This window comes from Dreissena polymorpha, chromosome 3, assembly GCF_020536995.1.
Source record: "Dreissena polymorpha isolate Duluth1 chromosome 3, UMN_Dpol_1.0, whole genome shotgun sequence".
NCBI classification, from domain to species: domain Eukaryota; kingdom Metazoa; phylum Mollusca; class Bivalvia; order Myida; family Dreissenidae; genus Dreissena; species Dreissena polymorpha.
In genome coordinates, this window is record NC_068357.1 from 140,859,667 (window position 1) to 140,883,560 (window position 23,894).

Sequence of the window (23,894 nt, forward strand, 5' to 3'; positions counted from 1 at the left end):
GACAAAGGCTCAGGCTATAGCAATTTGGGAACCATAAAGCTCAATGCTGATAATGCCATGAAACAAGCATTAGTTCTGATCTGAGACACACTATTTTTGTGTCTGGTGTGCTCTGCTTAAACCCATGACATTGCAATTAATTACGAATTAATGACAGAAGGGGATGTGGAGACTTGCGAAAGGTGGTGTGCTCTGCTTAAACCCATGACATTGCAATTAATTACGAATTAATGACAGAAGGGGATGTGGAGACTTGCGAAAGGTCCCATGAAGCTACATGCTGTACTTGGGGCAGAATCTGGTTACACTGTATGGGTGCTCAAAACAAGTTGTGCTTGTACTGACTGTTTAACTGGAGGATATTTTAACCCTTTGCATGCTGGGAAATTTGTCATCTGCTAAAATGTCGTCTGCTGAATTTCTAAAATTAGCATTTTCTTCGATTTTTTTCAAAGAATACTATCAGAATAGCAAACAGTTTGGATCCAGATGAGACGCCACGTTATGTGGCGTCTCATCTGGATCCAAACTGTTTGCAAAGGCCTTCAAAATTCGGTTCCAGCACTGTAAGGGTTAATGTCACATCAAACTGTACTTGGAAAAAACAATTTTGGAAAAGCAAACGGATACTGATCATTCTAATGATTTCACAATAAAAGCAGTAGAAGAAATTATTAATGTTAAGGTAACCAAAGATGGGCAAAATAAACAGAGACACATGTGGAATTAGCGAAGAGTTGGTTAGATAGGTCCATTACTGTTGGTCAGATCATTGTAGCTCAGAATGAAGAAAAGTGTGACGGACTGACAGACAGACTGACACACGGAGTGCAAACCATAAGTCCCCTCCGGTTTCACCAGTAGGGGACAACAAGCATATTGCCACAAGAGTCCAAAGGCTTATCATCAACTAGCATGTTTGCAAAGCATTGACTATTTGTACTATTGTACCAACAAATATTGTTAGTCTGTATACGTTAAGTCAGAAAGTCCAAATCATAATGTATACTTATATATGAAATATAAGTTATTGATGTTGACCTCAGAACTTCTTGTTTGATAGCATATCATTATAAAAAGCCTTGATTTTATTTCAGTTGTATGCAGAGCACAGGAATCGAAACACACACAGACACATGCATAAATTTGACAGTATTTTTTTCATCAAAATAATAAGATATTTTTAACAAGATTTCACATGTATCCATTCATATTTGGTTCCTGACAAACATAAAGATGAACACATTCAATCATAATTCTTACAGTTGGTAAATTGGTCATCAGCTGCCAGCAAACAATAAAACTTTCATGCAAAATCCTTTGAAGGACATTAGAACATGTTGAATATCATCGAATTTACAAGACATAGTTTTGATACTGCCTTGATACCCATGTTTTCTCCAATATGCTTTACCAGGGTGCAGAATCGCGTGAATTTGTAGGGTTCTCCTTTTTAACTTTTATGGATGTATACGACGGTAAGTGGTGCTTTATGTCAAATAACTTTTTTAAATTATTTTTCTTAAGAGTTTCAACTTGTTCACAAAAGACAAATTTTAATTTTGCTTATGGAAATGTGAAATACATCGGAATTACTTTATTTAGTAATCCCAAGTTCTTGTTAAAACAAATGCTGTGTTTGTGAAACATAATGCCGCCCACTGCGCCGCTTTGAAGCCATATATTTGACCATTGACCTTGAAGGATGACCGTGACCTTTCACCGCTCAAAATGTGCAGCTCCATGAGATACACATGCATGCCAAATATTAATTTGCTATCTTCAATATTGCAAAAGTTCTGACCAAGGTTAAAGTTTTGGGACAGAATGACAGACGGAATGACAGACAGGCCAAAAACAATATACCCCGATCATTCGATCCGGCAGCATAAAAATCGGTATCTACTGCATTTATTGTACACTGTTATGATTTACGCGAAACGAAATTTTGTCAATGATTTAAGGCATATTCTAGGATTTATTCTTATATCTTAAGATATCAGCACAAACTGCAAGGAAAACTGTCATCTATGCACTGAAGATTTTTGGAAATGTATTTCAATAACATGATATATTTGCAAAAATAAAGTTCTTAACAGTGTGTTTACATTCTGCCCAGCCCGTGTGTAAAACCCGGGAAACCCTAGTGATTCTGCACCCAGTTTATTTCTTTGTAGGGAAAATGGCCACCAAACTTTGTCACTGAAAACTTATCTGGCATTTCATTGATTCTCTGTCCAAGATGGCTTGGAAATTCAACCAATCAAATCATGGGGAAATAAGAATTGCATATAGGTAATGCAATCTTTTTTTATTCTATATTATCCAGTGCTTCTAAAATACATTTCAATACTTCAATTGATCAGAGTTTAAATGTTTCCTGTAATTACACACATAAGTCAATGCACAGGTTATCAATTTCATTTCAATGGTATTCTGATAGTTATTTCTCTCGCAGGCTACAGTGCAGTGAATGGAATATAAAGAGGGGGTTTTGATGATGAGCTTTTATATTTCTGCTGATGGTTGTTCATATCCTTGTCAGCATAGTATTGCATGCTGTTTGTTATGAAAAATACAGGTTATGAGTTTAATCATTCTGTTGTTGGTTCATCTGGTCTAAGACTAACGGATTCCACAGGTATCTTCTTAGGCCAATCCAGTTCCACAGCCTACAAAGACAACAACAAAAAACTTAATAAAATATGTTTTATTAAAAATATTTTAAATTATCATAAAATAAATGGAAACAAAGTTTAAGTAAACAGTATTCATAACTAATTTAACAAGCAAATTCATTGAATTGATATCCCCAGCCAAATAAAGTTTGTTTATGGATCGGCGCAAATCCCTTGATATATTGTATAATATAATCGAAATATTTAAGTGTAGGGTAATTGTTTTTATGCATTGCAATTCTCCTCTCCATACACCAAATGCAGTTTCACATTGAAATCTTGGAGCGTATCAGAGATGTGGCCCTGAAGTTACACAATACAAACAACAAAGAGCAATAACTCTTAATTAAGAAATTGTAGGGTTATGGTTCTTGTGCATGGCACTTCTCCTCATTGATATCAATACACCCATGAAGTTTCATGTTAAAGTTTTGTATAGTTTCTGAGATCTAGCCATGCAAAGTTTTGTGACACATGGACTGACGGAATGACTGACTGACAGATGGACAAAACCAATTCTATATCCCTCCGCCTTTGGCAGGAGATAACAAGAGGATTGTGATTGACCTGAATCGCTCATCTTAATCCATATTGTGATTGCAATCTTAGCCTATGTTTACTATGTATGATGGACATTCAAATAAGGAGTTTCGTCTTTAATTTTTACACCATATTTAACAATCGAAATCAATAGAGGAACATAGTGAATATTTTAACTTTAAGTTTCTCATAAATATGAAACCAATACACCCACGCTTTCCATGCTTATGACGTGACATTGTACACGTGTTGCCGCGCTTACATCGAGACAAAGGATCATTACAAAATGCATGACGACTATTAATTTGACGCTTGAATTTGGTAACATCGCGTTACCATTAAAATTTAAAAGCAAATTTGTTAAATTGATATCCTTTGCCAAATAAACTTTGTTTATGGATCGGTGCTAATCCCTTGATAAACAGTATAATCATTAAGTGTAGGGTTACCTATAATACACCTATGAAGTTTCATATTGATATCTTATACAGTTTCTGAGATATATCCCTATAAAGTTTTGTGACAGACGGACGGTTGGACAGACTAACAGATGGACAAGCCCAATTCTATATCCGTCCGCCGTAAAGGGATAAAAAGTGTGTTTTGGATTACAAATAGTATTATGCTCATTTGAGAGTTATAAAACATGGAAAACAGCCCAACGTCACTAGATTTTGTATGTGTCCACATACTTATTTAAATGCGTTTTTTCCGATTTTGATGCGTCAGAGATGCAGGACATGGACCTAAATTAATCTCTGGTAGTTAGGCACTCATTTTTAAATTTAATGCCGACAAACTCACAACATGACTTTCATTTCTCCTGATAAACTTCGGGCCAATTTGTTACACTTAGGCATATACATTTGGTTGAAGACATCTAAACATATGATCTTATTAAATACTGAAACCCCTTGGCCTAGTGGTTGGAGAGGGTAAGATTTTAATGTCACTTTTTAAGTATTTACATGCCATGCTTACCCTGGGTTGTACCCAGTTTTGACTCTATGGGAATAAATCGAACAAAGTGTGTACAAGACCACTGCATGTTGCTCAGTATCAAATATCTCAGCTTAATAGCTAGGAAGAATTTTGTGAAATTTTGTCAATGTACATAAACAAGTCATAAGTGGGCGGATCCCATTATGACCACACTGGCATGATTTGAACCGACATGGTAGACCACCAAAATACTATGTAACATGCTTAATATTACACATTTGGTATTTTTGTTTGTTATTCACAATATAAAATCAATGAAAACAAATTACCCCTAAGGTGGGGCCAATGTTGACCGAAGTGTGACTGACGGACGGACAGACGGATGGACGGAAAGTCCTATCACTAAATGCCCTCCTTCGGGGGCATAAAAAGTACCCCAAAGTAGGGCTAATATCAACCAAAGCAACATAATTTGAACAAACTTGGTAGAGCACAGCCATATGATGTTACACATATAATATTATCTATTATATAACCCTCTAGGACTTCTTTTTAAGATATTTATTTTATTTATTTTTTAAAGTTTTTATGCCCCCTGATCGAAAGATTGGGGGCATATTGTTTTTTGCCTGTCTGCCATTCATTCATTCATTGTGTGTGTCCCAGAACTTTAACCTTAGTTAAAGTTTTGCAATAACTTTTGCATTATTGAAGATAGCAACTTGATATTTGGCATGCATGTGTATCTCATGAAGCTGCACATTTTGAGTGGTGAAAGGTCAAGCTCAAGGTCATCCTTCAAGGTCAAAGGTCAAATATATGGCTTCAAAGCAGCCCCTATAGGGGGCATTGTGTTTCTGACAAACACATCTCTTGTTACTTTCTACATTTCAGATATATATGTTAACCCCCAGTGTTTTTTTCACCTATAGGGGAATGGTGGCGGGGCCCGTCCAAAGGGGAAAAATGCGTCGTTTTTTAGGAAAAGGGGAAAATAAAAAATTTACTCTTTTATATGTAATGATATTTATTATATGAATACACATGTATGCATGAATGTAATATTCACAGCTTAAAGTCTTTGTCCTTTAAAAAAAATATATATCAATGATTTTTTCAACATTAGTTTCAGACAATTCAGCCTTCATGCACTGTCTTAGTTTTCCTAGCCATTTTGAGTCTGATTGGGATTTATTAAATCGAAAAAATGGCAAATTTGAGCATTTTGTATCAATAAAATGGACCAAATTGGAATGTTTTTATCAACAAATATTGACACAATATAGATACATCAGGCCTTTCCCTTGCCATTTTGGGAAAAAAATGCAATTCATGTGAAAAGTCCACTGATTTGGGAAAAACTTATTTAATATAACTCTTTATAATAATTCAAAATCATATTAATTATAGTTATATACTTTGTTAGATGTTTATGAAATAAATTTGAGAATATTTATCATAAGACAGTTCTTTCTAAAAAAAAAAAAAAAATTTTTTTTTTTTTTTTTAAATCTTCTGGGGGGGATTTTTTCTACAAAATGAGGGGAAAATATATACTCTTTTTTGAGGGGAGTGGGGCCGAATATCGGCCCCGAAATTGCCATAAAAAAACAAGGAAGTGCCTTTTTAACAGCCAGTTAACCAACTCACACTTTTTCTGGGTATGCTGGTTTACCAGTGCCAAGTGCACAACACTTATTCCAGTAACTTACAAGTGCCCTACTTGAATTAGGCGTAGGATTGAAAGGCCATAGAAATGATTAACCCTTTACCACTTAGATACGTATTATGATACATTTGTAGTCCCATAGAAAGTTGCATTATACAAGACTATTGCCAAGCAATAAAAGTCCCCTACCGACTCCACTATTGTCAGAAATTCCACCATTGTCAGAATATTATTATTTTTTGTTGCCATAGCAACCAGAATTTTTTACGTAGGAACAAAATGAAATGACATGCATAATGTCCATATTGCCATCTATTCATGTTCCAAGTTTCATGAACAAATATTAAGAACTTTTAAAGTTATCGCAGGATCCAGAAAAAAACACCATTTTCAGCAGTATTTCTAGTCTATTTGTTGCCATAGCAAACAGAATTTTTGACGTAGGAACAAAATAAAATGACGTGCATAATGTCCATATTGCCATCTATCCATGTTCCAAGTTTCATGAAAAAATATTAAGAACTTTTTAAAGTTATCGCAGGATCCAGAAAAGTGTGACAGACAGACTGACAGACAGACAGAGTGCAAACCATAAGTCCCCTCCGGTGAAACCGGTAGGGAACTTAAAATACCTTTCTTACTAAATTCAAGTTTTAAAAGCTTCATTTCTAACCCTTAGCTTCTGATGAGCAGCAAACAGCATAAAACAAAATAGACTGCATGCTACTCTCAGGCTGTACTGGTTTTATGATGATTTCAAAAGCCATTTTCACGTTTCTTCTTATGGGGGCAAGGGTTAAATGACCCATCACACAAGTTATGTGGCCAGACAAGGGACCAAACCAAGATCCAGGGATTTGTAGTCCATTGCTCTACCAACTGAGCTAGCCTGGCTTTACAATCACTGCAAATATAAAGATTTTCTAAGCTTTCCCGTTACCATGACATCCAGCTCCAGAATATCACAGTCAGTCCCGAGGATAGAGGACAGGTTGGGTCGAGTGCGTCCAAGGTCACCATGGACAAATTCCTTGATGTAGCTAAGAAAAAGTCAAGGAAATAATGACCTCATGAGTTTGATCCTTCACATGAACCTACTACCAAACACAAAAAAACATAAATAATGAAGGGAGTTTTTCATCAAATGTTGACAACAGTTACATGGATATGACTTACATAAATTACAGCGTTTCTACAAAATCACATTTCACTTTACAATTTTGTTGATGATACGGAATTGATGTAGACATAAACAACTACTATAATATTAATACATAAACATTTATAGAAAATTATTTAGTAATTCTAAAAAAAAATCCTGATTTGTAACTGACCTTTGAAGCAATATGAAGTGATAATGCAAACATGCTTTTAAAGGTGCTTGTTTCAATATCAGTCTATTTGTTCGGTTGCATTAATATCACAACCTTCCATTTAAAGAATTACCCCAAAGATAACAAAAGTCAAGGAAAGTAAATTGTCCACAATTTGAAAAGATACGTTCCAGCCTGGGTGGAGAGGTCAAGGTTAAAATGAAGGTCATCCACTCTGGTAGCCTCCATGCTGTGGATCAACTTGTCACGAGTAGCTAGTGGACGCCTAAAACATGTTATATAGGATAAATAACTTCATATTCAAGATAATAATGCTTACTGCCAAGGATTTCACTCTTTAACTAAGTCTGAACTTTTAATACTGAACAATAAGAATGCTTTAAATAATTCAAGTTTCATTTTAATATTAATATAAGACATGCTCTATGAAAAGAGGGTTTTATGCATGTGTGTAAAGTGTCGTCCCAGATTAGCCTGTGCAGTCCACACAGGCTAATCAGGGAAGACACTTTCCGCCTTAACTGGATATTTGCAAAGAAGAGACTTTCTTTAAAAGAAAAATATCATTAAAGCTGAAAGTGGCATCCCTGATTAGCCTGTGCAGACTACACTCATTTAACCCCCTATCCACAGAGTAAGGCCCATATTAAAGAATCATACTAAGAACAAGCTCAAGATTGACTGTAGTTATTGGTCCGAAAGTCAAGCTTGTTTAGATAATTGATGCTGCACGGCTCTCATGCACATACAATTTAAGTGAGATGCTTTAAAAGCTTGGACACTAGGAATTTACTGTTAGTATACATTTTTTGCAGTTTTCATTCTTAATCCATCATCTCATTGCTGACAGTGTAGCTATTTACACTTCCTGGGTAAACTGATTCACATGTACTAAGTTCACATGTTTTTTCCCCTACATACCTATGAAGTACTCTCACAGGTGTTTTCTGGAAGATCTTCAAGTCCTGTAAATTTAAAGGTTGAACATAATTGTATTACTTGTTATATTTAACCTGTACAAAACATTTACCTTGTGTCATATAAATGGCATATTAAGAATAACTTAAGTGGCTTACACCATCAGATGTGTCATTCATTCACAGATCCTTTGATTTCATGGGCAGTAAATACAAAAGTTCAACATTTAAAAAAAGTTATAATTTGCAATATCAATGTGCAGGAACAAAAACTGTCACGTGACCACAAATGCGAACGACCACGGCTATTTTGCGGACAAAACGCTAATCGAAGGTATGTTTTCTTATATTTTCTCCGTTTTAGCAGAACACATGTTATAATGTCTTGGCACACCGTACGCAGTGCGAATTCTACTTTTCATTGATGTATTACTCATATTTTTAGGTATAATACTTCTTGAGAACATTCAAAGACAAATATCGGACTCGACGATGCAATCGACCACACATTTTTATAAATATCTGTGTTTGTTGTTAAAGCGATTAAAACTGAAGGTTTTATTACTGTCAGTATGCATATTTCAAATACTACCAAATATAAGTCTCAATATTATTGTTTTATTATTTAGAACAACCGACGACATTTGTTTTGAAATTGGCGAACAACCACACTCAATTTATAGGCGAACGACCACACACTGTATACTTGACACCTGTATGCATTCTATGAAATGTATATTGCAGATGGATCACGCAAACCCACAGATATGCCACTATTGTAACAACGTTCTTAAAAGCAAGTCGACTCTGCGCCAGCATGAAATGAGTCACAGTGGGACTTGGAAGGGATATACCTGATGCGAGTACGTGTACTTCAGCAAGGAGAATCTGAACAGGCACAGGTGCAATCATTTTGTAAATCATATATTGCATGATGTTTGTCAGAAAGTTTAATTAATACAAAAATATGCTTTTAAGTTCTTCTTTTTAATAACTAGTATACCATGTCACATGCCAAAAGTCTTACTTGCTAATGTTTGTAATGGGATCAACATGAGCTTAATTAGCAGCTTGTAGTAATGAAAATTGAGAATGTTCGTTTATAACTGAATGCTATTAAATGGTAATGATAATTATAATTTTAGATGTCATATACATGGCGAAGAGAAGGCATTTGTGAGTATCAAGTGCAGTAAGCCATTTCCTACAAATACTGACATGCAGAAGCACATGCAGGGGGAAAATGGGCAGACAAATTGTAGAAGTGCAAGACGTTATTTTTGTGGATGCAACACTATTTAATAGTGACTTGGCAGCTTATACAGTTTTAAAAAATATTAGAATTATTGCTCAAAACGTAGATCTCTTGTTGATAGTCCCTTAGTAGCATACATATTTCAATCATTATACAAAGTTGTCCATGGGGTATTTTAGCGACTACGGCAACATTGTAGAAGCTTATAGTAATATAATGTACACTGCAATACCTCCAAGCGCACTGTAGATACCGGACTTGTAAATATTCTTGTTGTATACTTTGATGTGATGCAATCGGATTCCATAAGCGCGAGTTATAATCAGACAGAGGACGTGTTGGTTTAACAATATTTTAGCTGTTGTATTTCTTAACTATTCCATCAACATAGTATTGCTTTTTGTGGTATATACCTTACAATCATTGTATTTTATACATGTATTTATAGAGGGGGTAACCGTCGATATGTCCATTTATTCAGAGTATTGCTCCATGAAACTAGGCGACTAATTCGAATATCTACGTCTAACACCTAATCATTGTGTGTGATCAATGAGTAGAGTATTGCTCCATGAAACTAGGCGACTAATTAGAATATCTACGTCTAACAACTAATCATTGTGTGTGATCAATGAGTAGAGTATTGCTCCATGAAACTAGGCGACTAATTAGAATATCTACGTCTAACACCTAATCATTGTGTGTGATCAATGAGTAGAGTATTGCTCCATGAAACTAGGCGACTAATTCGAATATCTACGTCTAACACCTAATTATTGTGTGTGATCAATGTGTAGACGGAACACAATTTTGGCATCAACACCTGCTTGAAAGGAGCCATTTCGGGGGTATTTTTCATCTTCATTTACGATTGTTTTTTTCTAGTGCCATAGTATTTGTTATCAATTGGTGCTTGTGATAAATCATTTATAAAAACCTTGTTCTTTAGTTAATGTTTCGTTTGTTAATATTGTTAATGCGTTAACGATAACAATGTTGTAGATTCATTAAAATAGTTTATACAATTTGTTATGCTCATTTGAAGTAGAAATGAGTCACATGATACAACAAGATGTGTTTGTGAAACACAATGTCCCCCTAGATGATGTTTGACCTTGAAGGATGACCTTGACCTTGTGAAGGATGACCTTGACCTTGACCTTTCACCACTCAAAATGTGCAGCTCCATGAGATACACATGCATGCCAAATATCAAGTTGCTATCTTCAATATTGCAAAAGTATTCATTACATAAGCGATTTGGGCCACATATATTTGACCTCTGACCTTGAAGGATGACCTTGACCTTTCACCACTCAAAATGTGCAGCTCCATGAGATGCACATGCATGCCAAATATCAAGTTGCTATCTTCAATATTGCAAAAGAATTTATAAAATAAGCGATTTGGGCCACATATATTTGACCTCTGACCTTGAAGGATGACCTTGACCTTTCAACACTCAAAATGTGCAGCTCCATGAGATGCACATGCATGCCAAATATCAAGTTGCTATCTTCAATATTGCAAAAGTATTCATAAAATGAGCGATTTTGGCCACATATATTTGACCTCTGACCTTGAAGGATGACCTTAACCTTGACCTTTCACCACTCAAAATGTGCAGCTTCATGAGATACAAATGCATGCCAAATATGAAGTTATTATCTTCAATATAGCAAAAGTTATTGCAAAATGTTAAAGTTGGTGCAAACAGACCAACAGACAGACCAACAGACCAACAGACAGGGCAAAAACAATATGTCCCCCACTACTATAGTGAGCGATTTGGGCCACATATATTTGACCTCTGACCTTGAAGGATGACCTTGACCTTTCAACACTCAAAATGTGCAGCTCCATGAGATACACATGCATGCCAAATATCAAGTTGCTATCTTCAATATTGCAAAAGTATTCATAAAATGAGCGATTTTGGCCACATATATTTGACCTCTGACCTTGAAGGATGACCTTGACCTTTCACCACTCAAAATGTGCAGCTTCATGAGATACACATGCATGCCAAATATGAAGTTGCTATCTTCAATATAGCAAAAGTTATTGCAAAATGTTAAAGTTGGCGCAAACAGACCAACAGACAGGGCAAAAACAATATGTCCCCCACTACTATAGTGGGGGACATAAAAACCTGAATAATACAGATATAATATAAACTTTTCTAGCCAAAAGTTTCAACACAATTTGATTGATGGTTTGCTTTTGCTTTTGTATTATATTAATGCATACTTGATGTTCCATATGGCGAAGTCATTAATGTGATGATTTATGACTATTTACACCCAGTGCTATTTTTTATGTTCTGTGATAATGTGTTCAGGAAAACATACATATACATTTTCAACTGACAGTTTTATGTTTGCAAATATCCGCACTGTGATCTTTGTCTTTGATTATTTTTATCATAAATTGTTCATCTGAAAAATGTTTGTGGTAAATAAAATAAATTTACAGTTTTGTGATTGAAAGGATACAAATCTCAATTTTCACTTGTTTCACCATTCAACACCATTGCAAATAACTGCATATTTCATAAGACTTCCACCTCATTTATGAAATTTAATATGCATATATTAACACTTATAACATGTTAAACAATAAGTTGCGTATCCCAGACGCCACTGACGCATGGGATACGTACACAATATGTAGAAATAAAATGCACATTCAGTTGGTATATGTTCGTAAAAGTATTAACCTTTAAATAAATATGTCATTAACTGGTATATAATCTATATAATTTACATTCGAATTCACCGTTTTGCTGTTCCAATATAGTACACATAACACAATGAAAGTTTGATGACGTCTGTTCAGCCCATTTTAGAAGTAACCAGCATTTTGGATTCATTTCTTCTAGCTTTTTCCAATCTAACACCAAGGGCCCCTTTTTGTAGAGTTTCTGTCCGTATCTACGGTCCCACCTTTCTTCTTACTCCCTTTTCATGATCAAAGAAATGGTCCCTGTAAGATTATATACCATATTGAGCTTTATTATTGTAAACATCAGTTAGCGCAAATAGTATGATAAAATATATTGAAACAATTTTATATAGTTCGTATTTAAGTATTTGTAACTTAAAAATGTTCAAAGTTAAAACATTTCTAATCTATTTCAAAGTTAAACAATCAACGTGGTTTCCGTTTGATATTTGTTTTGTCATAACGATCGGAATTGAGCAGACATGTACTAGCGGGATAAACAAAACGAAGTTTGTTTTCATAGCCTACACTTAGGCCAACTAACTTACTTGATCGTAATATAAGTAACGACTGCTCTGGATCTAGATACACATGCCGCACAGTTCTGGTCACACTCTGATGGTAAATCATTGGACTTCTCCAGCAGATGATATTTATGCGATCGTCCCGTACAGCATATAAATGGTCTATAATAAAAAATATATTGTTATATGCATGGATATTCTATGACTATATACTAAATTATACTAAAGTGTACAAAGGTACTAAACAAAACGCGTGTTTAATAATTAAGTGTGGTCGTTTGCATACATTTATACATGTATTTCAAGTGTGGTCGTTCACAAATGTTTTTCAATAGTGGTCGTTCGCACATTTATTTTTCCCCTTATAATTATACTATAGACACTGTTAATAGCCTTTTTAAAACCATTTAGATTTCGAAGCTGTTCTGTTGGTCTGTTTCGTATAGTTCAACATTGACAACATTGTCTTTTAAAAGAGAAACGCACACAGAAACAAGATGTGTGGTCGTCTACATCATCGAATTCTATATTTGTCTTTGAATGTTCTCAAAAAGTATTATGCCTAAAAATATGAGCAATACATCAATGAAAAGTACAATTCGCACTGTGTACGGTGCACCAAGGCATTGTAACATGTATTCTGTAAAATGGAGAAAATATAAGAAAACATACCCTCGATTGAAGTTTTGTCCATAAAATAGCCATGGTCGTTCGCATTTGTGGTCACGTGACAGTTTTTGTTCCCGCACATTGAATATTTCCCATAATACAAAAATGCATTATACATTAAGACATGATTGTCAACGGCTTGTATTTGAGGGAGAATGGTTCAATAATATTCAAGAAGTTTATTAACCCTTTCCCCCATAAGAAGCAAAGAGAAAATGGCTTTTGCAACCAGCATAAAACCAGAACAGCCTGCAAGTCACTCGCAGTCTGTTCAGGTTTTATGCTTTTTGCTGCTTATCAGTATCTAAGGGTTGATATTGAATCCTTTAAAACTTGAATTTAGTAAGAAAGGTATTTAATTAAATTCAACTTTCTATGGGACTACACATGCCTCAAAATACGTACTGTGAAACCATTATTAATCGTCAGGCATTAATGTTCATAAATTTCGTCAGTCAACCGATCGGCGAATTTAAGATCCTAACGAACAATCATGCTCTATGTTTGAACAAAAACAAACACTAAGTTGAACAATATTTTAAAACTTTACCGTAGACATGAGGCATTAAATTCCAACATAATCCATGCACACATTTACTGCTGTTTCGTAATCAATATTAATCCGGTTTTGACACAAAGGGATGTATATTACACAAGGTTCTTAACTGACACGTTACACTTCTTTAAAACGCGTGTGCAGTACAGCTGTATCGAATGCGTTTACTTCGTTTATGTAGAACGGTAATGAATTAGCGCTAATTGTTTATAACTTTATTACCCATTAGGTGCGTTGTGTTTTCAGGGGTGTTGCATATTAGCCATCACGCAGCGAATGCCGATGAAAGACAATAAACCAAATGAAAAGATGACGATGTGTGATCAACATGCTTATTTATCACAAATTAATAAAGAAAATTTTATTGCTGTTTGTTGTTTGATTGTTTGCGTTTAACCACACTTATTACTATTTTATATGTATCAATTTATTTATTTTTAAATTATTGACGTTATTGATTTATATACCGGTAGTTTACTTTTTAAGAACAAACACACACATAGAGTTTATAATTTTAATGTTGATATCAGAATAAAAAAGCATTTTATTTGAAAAAAAAACACTTAACAAACTGGAACCTCTTTCGTATAACACAAATAGTTTTAAAATGGTATTGACAGCATTTTAATAAAAGTCATACCAACTAGAACACATACCCAAGAATATAAACAAAAGTGACTAGTTTGATTTGCTTGCAAAAAATACTTCATTTTATTTAGAGAGCAAAAATACAGGAAACAACATTGTTTCATCAACACAACATGGACATTTTTTTTTTTAAATCAGTCCAGCTTTAAGACTAATTGGCAATTGGCTTCGTTGTTACAAACACTCGTTAGCGGTTATTCGATCCCACATGTCCGCTAATCATAACAATAAACGTGTGAATGGCATACATTAAAAGGGTCCATTACTGTCCCTTGATAACAAAAGACTAGTTAATTGGCATGTGACAAACAGGCCCCACCTCCTGCAGTGATTCTCAAGTGTGTTCCCGCATTCGTACCACAATTTTTCGCAACTGCGATTGATCGCGAATATGTATTACACACAAATCGGATAGCGACTGACGCATTTTTTTTAAATTCAAAATCAGAAATCGGCGAATTTATGTGCTGACGAAATCGTCATTATTATAAAAATGACGAAATTTTGTGCTGTCGAAAATAAATGGTTTCACAGTATCTAAGTAGTAAAGGGGTAAAAGACCAAACTTTACCGATGAAAGAACCCCAAAAAATGCCACCACTTTGCATAGTATTTTTTCTTCGCCAGAAGCGTTATTTTGAAACATAATAAAGGCTGTACTGGTACATTAATTTTTGGAATCAATTACACTTCAATTAATCAATTTGTGTAGAGATACTTCTGTATAATGAGATAATTTATTACAATTTGTGAGTTTCAGGGGTTAAACTGCAACAGATTATTACCTTTAAAATAGAGAGCTGGTCAAGCTGCTGGTCACTGATTGGCTGGTTGGTCCAACAGAGTGCTCGATACAGCTTCACCTTGTCTATCTCACCCTGCTTCAAAATGTCCGTCTCTTCCCTAAGAAAGTATATGAGCTTAGCTCTAGGAAAACTGGGCTTAAAGCATAAAATGAGCCATGCTCTGTGAAAATGGGGTTTAATGCATGTGCGTAAAGTGTCGTCCCAGAACTTCACAGGCTAATCTGGGACGACACTTTAAACACATGCATTAAACCCCATTTTCACAGAGCAGGCCCAAATGTTGTCCCAGATAAGCCTAGGCAGTCCACTTTTATGGCATTGTATGCTTAAAGGTAGTATCTTCTTTCCAGTTTTAATAGACAGAAAGTGCCGTCAGTGATTAGCCTGTGCTGACTGCAAAGGCTAATCTAGGAAACCACTGAATGCACATGCATCAAGGCTAATCTGGGAAACCATTGTACGCACATGCATCAAGGCCAGGGGAAACCACTGTACGCACATGCATCAAGGCCAGGGGAAACCACTGTACGCACATGCATCAAGGCCAGGGGAAACCACTGTACGCACATGCATCAAGGCTAATCTGGGAAACCACTGAATGCACATGCATCAAGGCCAGGGGAAACCACTGTACGCACATGCATCAAGGCCAGGGGAAACCACTGTACGCACATGCATCAAGGCTAATCTGGGAAACCATTGTACGCACATGCATCAAGGCCAGGGAAACCACTGTACGCACATGCATCAAGGCCAGGGGAAACCACTGTACGCACATGCATCAAGGCCAGGGGAAACCACTGTACGCACATGCATCAAGGCTAATCTGGGAAACCACTGTACGCACATGCATCAAGGCCAGGGAAACCACTGTACGCACATGCATCAAGGCTAATCTGGGAAACCACTGTACGCACATGCATCACGGCCAGGGGAAACCACTGAATGCACATGCATCAAGGCTAATCTGGGAAACCACTGTACGCACATGCATCAAGGCTAATCTGGGAAACCACTGTACGCACATGCATCAAGGCCAGGGGAAACCACTGTACGCACATGCATCAAGGCCAGGGGAAACCACTGTACGCACATGCATCAAGGCTAATCTGGGAAACCACTGAATGCACATGCATCAAGGCCTGGGAAACCACTGTACGCACATGCATCAAGGCCAGGGGAAACCACTGTACGCACATGCATCAAGGCCAGGGGAAACCACTGAATGCACATGCATCAAGGCTAATCTGGGAAACCACTGTACGCACATGCATCAAGGCCAGGGGAAACCACTGTACGCACATGCATCAAGGCCAGGGGAAACCACTGTACGCACATGCATCAAGGCTAATCTGGGAAACCACTGTACGCACATGCATCAAGGCCAGGGGAAACCACTGTACGCACATGCATCAAGGCCTGGGAAACCACTGTACGCACATGCATCAAGGCCTGGGAAACCACTGTACGCACATGCATCAAGGCCTGGGAAACCACTGTACGCACATGCATCAAGGCCAGGGAAACCACTGTACGCACATGCATCAAGGCCAGGGGAAACCACTGTACGCACATGCATCAAGGCCTGGGAAACCACTGTACGCACATGCATCAAGGCCAGGGAAACCACTGTACGCACATGCATCAAGGCCTGGGAAACCACTGTACGCACATGCATCAAGGCCTGGGAAACCACTGTACGCACATGCATCAAGGCTAATCTGGGAAACCACTGTACGCACATGCATCAAGGCCAGGGAAACCACTGTACGCACATGCATCAAGGCCTGGGGAAACCACTGTACGCACATGCATCAAGGCCTGGGAAACCACTGTACGCACATACATCAAGGCCTGGGAAACCACTGTACGCACATGCATCAAGGCCAGGGGAAACCACTGTACGCACATGCATCAAGGCCAGGGGAAACCACTGTACGCACATGCATCAAGGCCAGGGGAAACCACTGTACGCACATGCATCAAGGCTAATCTGGGAAACCACTGTATGCACATGCATCAAGGCCTGGGAAACCACTGTACGCACATGCACCAAGGCCACGGGAAACCACTGTACGCACATGCATCAAGGCCAGGGGAAACCACTGTACGCACATGCATTTAGGCCAGGGGAAACTACTGTACGCACATGCATCAAGGCCTGGGAAACCACTGTATGCACATGCATCAAGGCCAGGGGAAACCACTGTACGCACATGCATCAAGGCCAGGGGAAACCACTGTACGCACATGCATCAAGGCCAGGGGAAACCACTGTACACACATGCATCAAGGCCAGGGGAAACCACTGTACACACATGCACATGCATCAAGGCCAGGGGAAACCACTGTACGCACATGCATCAAGGCCAGGGGACACCACTGTACGCACATGCATCAAGGCCAGGGGAAACCACTGTACGCACATGCATCAAGGCCAGGGGAAACCACTGTACGCACATGCATCAAGGCCAGGGGAAACCACTGTACCCACATGCACATGCATCAAGGCCAGGGGAAACCACTGTACGCACATGCATCAAAGCCAGGGGAAACCACTGTAAGCACATGCATCAAGGCCAGGGGAAACCACTGTACGCACATGCATCAAGGCCAGGGGAAACCACTGTACGCACATGCATCAAGGCCAGGGGAAACCACTGTACGCACATGCATCAAGGCCTGGGAAACCACTGTATGCACATGCATCAAGGCCAGGGGAAACCACTGTACGCACATGCATCAAGGCCAGGGGAAACCACTGTACGCACATGCATCAAGGCCAGGGGAACCACTGTACGCACATGCATCAAGGCCAGGGGAAACCACTGTACACACATGCATCAAGGCCAGGGGAAACCACTGTACGCATTTGCATCAAGGCCAGGGGAAACCACTGTACACACATGCATCAAGGCCAGGGGAAACCACTGTACGCACATGCATCAAGGCCTGGGAAACCACTGTACGCACATGCATCAAGGCCAGGGGAAACCACTGTACACACATGCATCAAGGCCTGGGGAAACCACTGTACGCACATGCATCAAGGCCAGGGGAAACCACTGTACGCAAAAGCATCAAGGCCTGGGAAACCACTGTACACACATGCATCAAGGCCAGCGGAAACCACTGTACGCACATGCATCAAGGCCTGGGAAACCACTGTACGCAAATGCATCAAGGCCTGGAAAACTACTGTACGCACATGCATCAAGGCCTGGGAAACCACTGTACGCACATGCATCAAGGCCAGGGGAAACCACTGTACGCACATGCATCAAGGCCAGGGGAAACCACTGTACGCACATGCATCAAGGCCAGGGGAAACCACTGTACGCACATGCATCAAGGCCTGGGGAAACCACTGTACGCACATGCATCAAGGCCAGGGAAAACCACTGTACGCACATGCATCAAGGCCAGGGGAAACCAGTGTACGCACATGCATCCAGGCCAGGGGAAACCACTGTACGCACATGCATCAAGGCCAGGGGAAACGAATGTACGCACATGCATCAAGGCCTGGGAAACCACTGTACGCACATGCATCAAGGCCAGGGTAAACCACTGTACGCACATGAATCAAGGCCTTGGAAACCACTGAAAGCACATGCATCAAGGCCAGGGAAACCACTGTACGCACATGCATCAAGGCCAGGGGAAACCACTGTACGCACATGCATCAAGGCCAGGGGAAACCACTGTACGCACATGCATCAAGGCCTGGGAAACCACTGTACGCACATGCATCAAGGCCTGGGAAACCACTGTATGCACATGCATAAAGGCCTGGGAAACCACTGTATGCACATGCATCAAGGCCAGGGGAAACCACTGTACGAACATGCATCAAGGCCAGGGGAAACCACTGTATGCACATGCATCAAGGCCAGTATTCCCAGAGCACGGATCATACAGTATAATTATGAGGCAAGCATCCTAGACCACTAAACACTTGAAATCAGGTTAAAAATAGACATTTGTAAGATACGTTACTATTTCCCAACCCTTTATGTTATGTGTAAGAGCAAATAAATCAGGGATGTGAGGGTGGTAACTGGTGATGAAAAGTATTTAAAATTGCAATGATGACATATTTAGAGTTTCAATGTAATAGCTAGAGAAATGAGAACGAAGTTTGCTACACAAACTTGGAAGCTTTTACACTACTTTTTTTACTACCATAAAAAGGATTTAGTTCAAGAACACAAAAGCCAGCTCATGTGGATCACTGATGAAAGCAGATCTACACTTCATTATATAGACACAATTAAATTTCACTTTGATATCTTGAGAAATGAGGAGGTTGTCAGTTTGGGTTTTAATTGCAGACTAACCAACAGACCCACAGACCAACCAAACAACAGAGTAACTCGTCCCTGTGGTGGTATACACATAGTTTGAATGTAAAACAATTATGATTAGAAAATGCCCTATCCTTCACATTATTTAACCAAAAGTCATAATTATCGAACAGATCCATAAAATTCATTTGCATTAACACTATTCCCCCAAAAAGGTTTTTAAAAAACTTTACTTTTCCCAATGTTCACAAATTTATTTGGATATAGAACATTCTTGCATTCTTGGCAGGGGCGATTGCAAAAAAACAAATGGGACAATGAAGTTAGTAATGGCGACCGGATTTTGTCAATGGGTAGCACTGCAGTGTATCTCTTTTGATTGAAGGACTTTAACAAACCTGTATGTGTATGTAACAAAATCTGATAACTTAAAATCATGAATATAGATATATTATACATAATTGCTGACCCATAAAAACTATTGTTTTAATGACCAAAACATCTTGATTGAAGGACTTTAACAAACCTGTATGTGTATGTAACAAAATCTGATAACTTAAAATCATGAATAAAGATATATTATACATAATTGCTGAATCATAAAAACTATTGTTTTAATGACCAAAACATCTTGATTGAAGGACTTTAACAAACCTGTATGTGTATGTAACAAAATCTGATAACTTAAAATCATGAATATAAATATATTATACATAATTGCTGAACCATAAATACTATTGTTTTAATGACCAAAACATCTAACACTCACTTGGTCACAATCTGAAGATCTCTGCACTGGATATCAGTCGTTGCTGCATTGATACTCTGCAAAAAACAGTTCACAATTGAAACCTCCACAATTGTAAACAAACATTTAAAATTATATTTTTATGCCCCCGGATCGTATGATCGGGGGTATATTGTTTTTGGCCTGTTTGTCTGTCATTCCGTCCCAAAACTTAAAACTTGGTAAAAGATTTGCGTTAACTTTTGAAATATTGAACATAGCAACTTGATATTTAGCATGCATGTGCATCTCATGGAGCTGCACATTTTGAGTGGTGAAAGGTGAAGGTCATCCTTCAAGGTCAAAGGTCAACAAGACTATTGCCAAGCAATATATGTCCCCTACCGGCTCCACCATTGTCAGAAATTCCACAATTGTTATAATTTTTTTTATTTATTTGTTGCCATAGCAACCAGAATTTTTGACGTAGGAACAAAATGAAATTTCGTGCATAATGTCCATATTGCATCTATCCATGTTTCAAGTTTCATGAAAAAATATGTAGAACTTTTAAAGTTATCGCAAGATCCAGAAAACCACCATTTTCAGCAGTATTTGTAGTCTATTTGTTGCCATAGCAACCAGAATTTTTAATATAGGAACAAAATATGAAGAACTTACGAAGTTATCGCAGGATCCAGAAAAGTGTGACAGACAGACAGACTCACAGACACTCAGAGCGCAAACCATAGGTCCCCTCCGGTGAAACCGGTACGGGACAAAAAAATAATTCAAAGTGGCGCAATTGTGTTTCTGACAAACACATCTCTTGTTCGTTAGTGTAATTAAATTACTGAGTTGATTAAAACTAGTACATTTAGGGTATAATCTAAGCTTCCCGACGACTGTTTTCAGTACCTCCTGAATTTTGTTCATCTGTTCCTGTGTGAAACTACGACACCTTGGGTTCACCAACTCCAACACAAATGGTCTCCCTGCAACAATATATCAGGAGTTTTTAAACCTATTTTATTTTCTAAAATATAAGATGCAACTTTTTTCATGACAAAATTTGCATGTGTCTTAATAAACGGATGGAAAATGATGGAAATAATGAAAATGCCATACTTTAGACCGATTTCTAACTATTTACCAGACTCTTCTTTTTGCAAGTGAGACACAAGATTTCCCTATCCTTTAATTTCAGGTAAAATCAATGTGTGTATTAATGATGTATTAAGCATATGAAGGTCAGTGTCAATTTGTTCACATAAACAGACATTACAAACATCCTAAAAATCATTTTATTACTGTTCCACAGCAGTTCGCTATCACTTTATTCGATTTTCAATTCATAAATTGAACTGTTCAGCTTTGAAGCCAGGCCATATGGCCACAATTTGGTAAATGCAAGTAAAAAAAAAAAAAAAAAAAAAAGTAAATTGACAAATCTTAAGAGCTCTACCAAGCCTGTGTCAGTTTCATGTATGTTATAAATCTGAATGTTTAAAACTTGTTATCATTGGTTATGTGTGAAGTATTTCACAAGTGTGTAAAAAATATCACTGGATTTCATATTCAAAATTCTAATCACTTAAATCAATAACAAAAATTTGAACCACTCGAGTTCCCATAAAAAAAATTGAATCACTTGAGCCTAAAAAAAAATGCCTCACTGGATTTCTTATGCACAATATGTATCACAGATAATCAAACACAGTATTTGAATAACTGGATTTCACATGCACAATATCAAAGGAGTTCAAACACAGTATTTGAATTACTGGATTTCCCATACAAAATTTGAATCACTAGGTGAAAGGAGTTCAAACACAGTATTTGAATTACTGTATTTCCCATACAAAATTTGAATCACTAGATTTCACCAACAAATTGGAATTACTTGATTGCACTCACAACATTTGATTAAATTTACAAATTTGAAACACTGGATTTCATAAACACAATTTAAATCACATTATTTTAAGAACACAATTTGATTCACTTGAACTCATATACACAATTTGAATCAATGGAATTCACCATTTGAATCATTTTGAATAGTAGGTACAGTTTTCAGTATGTAGATTAACCCTTTCTCTCATAACAAGCAAAGTGAAAATGTTTTTGCAACCAGCATAAAACCAGAACAGCCAGCGAGTTAACTCGTAATCTGTTCAGGTTTTATGCAAATGAAGCCTTTAACACTTGAATCTAGTAACAAAGGTCTTTAATCAAATTTTACTTTCTAAGGGACCACAAATGCTTCAAAATACATATCTAAGTGGTAAAGGGTTAATGGCTACGGGACAAGATCTTACCATTTCCCAGCATTCTCACATCTACATCCTCCCGCCCTGATGAGGAAAACTTCTGCTCTAAAAAAAGAGAACATGCTAAATCTCATTTTACACTAAATTTTAGTCCTATCTAATTAAGGGGGATTTAATTTCATGAACAGTCATATGTAAATCAGTTGTCTAAAACTGATTAAACTTCAATCAGTAAATCATAAACATATAAGCTGTATAAGAAAGCATTTTCTTATCATACCCGTTGCTGCTCCATCAAACCATCACCAGAGTAATACATGTTACAGGCAATTCTGTAGGGTACATAGAGTGTATACCATTCTGGGATGATATGAACAGTGTTAACTCACAGCCTACAAAAGCTTTTTTATGACCATATTTGACATCTGACCTCTAAGTGTGACCTTGACATTTCAGGTAGAGACCGACGTTACATTACAAACGCAATATCCTCACGGTGGTCATTTGTAGTCAGACATTTTTAAATTGCAAAATGAATGACAGTCCAGACAAGCAATTATTTTGCAAAAATCTACTTTCAACTGTTTTGTTTTGCCTTTGACCTTTGAGGTAGGTATAAACTGTTACAAGCGACAAGCAGTTCGTTATGGTGATCAATGGTGGTCAATTATGATGGTCATTGGTGGTCAGTAATTTACAAACTGCATGATGAATGATAAAGTTTCATTCTGGACAAGCTATTTCAAGGCAAAATTTGACTTTTGACATCTGTGACATTGACATTGAGGTAGAATACAGATTTTAACTGCAACACATCATCAAATAATGGTGGACATTTGTGGTATGTTATTCTAAAATGTGACAGTAAATATCATAGTAAGATTCAGGACAAGCATGAACGACCATTGTTACTGCTATATTGAGCTTTGAGCAATACAACATTTTATGCCAAACAACCAATAAAAAACAAACAAATAAAACAACCAACTGACCAACAAACGAACCACGTAACTCAAATATATCAACCTTCACTGCAGGTGTAAACTAAACCTAAGCAAAATACCTGAATGCCTAAAGAACTTTCTAATGTGATCGTTAAGCAGTTCTTCTACCGATGACTCTGACCTTCGTGTGCCCTCTATGATCCAGGGGGTCTGACTGAGCTCCCGACTGTACTTGTTATAGCGGCCTGAAAGTAGACAAACAGTAACCATGGTAACAAAGTTAGTGCCAACATTTGTCTATCATGGTTATTGAATTTTATAATGCTTAAGGTGGGGTATTCTTCATATTCTCTTGATAGGCTCAATTGTTTACCCCGCCTG

General features: G+C 37.5%; 1 protein-coding gene and 1 long non-coding RNA gene across 4 annotated transcripts in view; both read right to left on the bottom strand.

The window, feature by feature from the left end:
- Nucleotides 1-1,141: 1,141 nt before the first annotated feature.
- LOC127871697 (tRNA pseudouridine synthase Pus10-like) overlaps nucleotides 1,142-23,894 on the bottom strand; it is a 37,961-nt gene continuing 15,208 nt past the window's right edge. For all 3 annotated transcript variants that reach the window (XM_052414826.1, XM_052414827.1, XM_052414828.1), the window contains 9 exons: nucleotides 23,633-23,758; nucleotides 22,618-22,674; nucleotides 21,215-21,291; nucleotides 20,339-20,394; nucleotides 15,242-15,359; nucleotides 8,085-8,128; nucleotides 7,330-7,428; nucleotides 6,770-6,869; nucleotides 1,142-2,672 (listed from right to left, as the gene is read on the bottom strand). In XM_052414826.1, coding sequence (XP_052270786.1) covers nucleotides 2,595-2,672; nucleotides 6,770-6,869; nucleotides 7,330-7,428; nucleotides 8,085-8,128; nucleotides 15,242-15,359; nucleotides 20,339-20,394; nucleotides 21,215-21,291; nucleotides 22,618-22,674; nucleotides 23,633-23,758 — 755 coding nt within the window. In that variant the 3' untranslated portion in view covers nucleotides 1,142-2,594. The remainder of the gene's footprint in view (nucleotides 2,673-6,769; nucleotides 6,870-7,329; nucleotides 7,429-8,084; nucleotides 8,129-15,241; nucleotides 15,360-20,338; nucleotides 20,395-21,214; nucleotides 21,292-22,617; nucleotides 22,675-23,632; nucleotides 23,759-23,894) is intronic.
- On the bottom strand, nucleotides 11,903-14,278 carry LOC127871703 (uncharacterized). Its single transcript, XR_008045515.1, has 3 exons — nucleotides 13,256-14,278; nucleotides 12,608-12,745; nucleotides 11,903-12,320 (listed from the first exon to the last, which is right to left on the bottom strand). It is a non-coding gene; the product is annotated as an uncharacterized LOC127871703 (long non-coding RNA).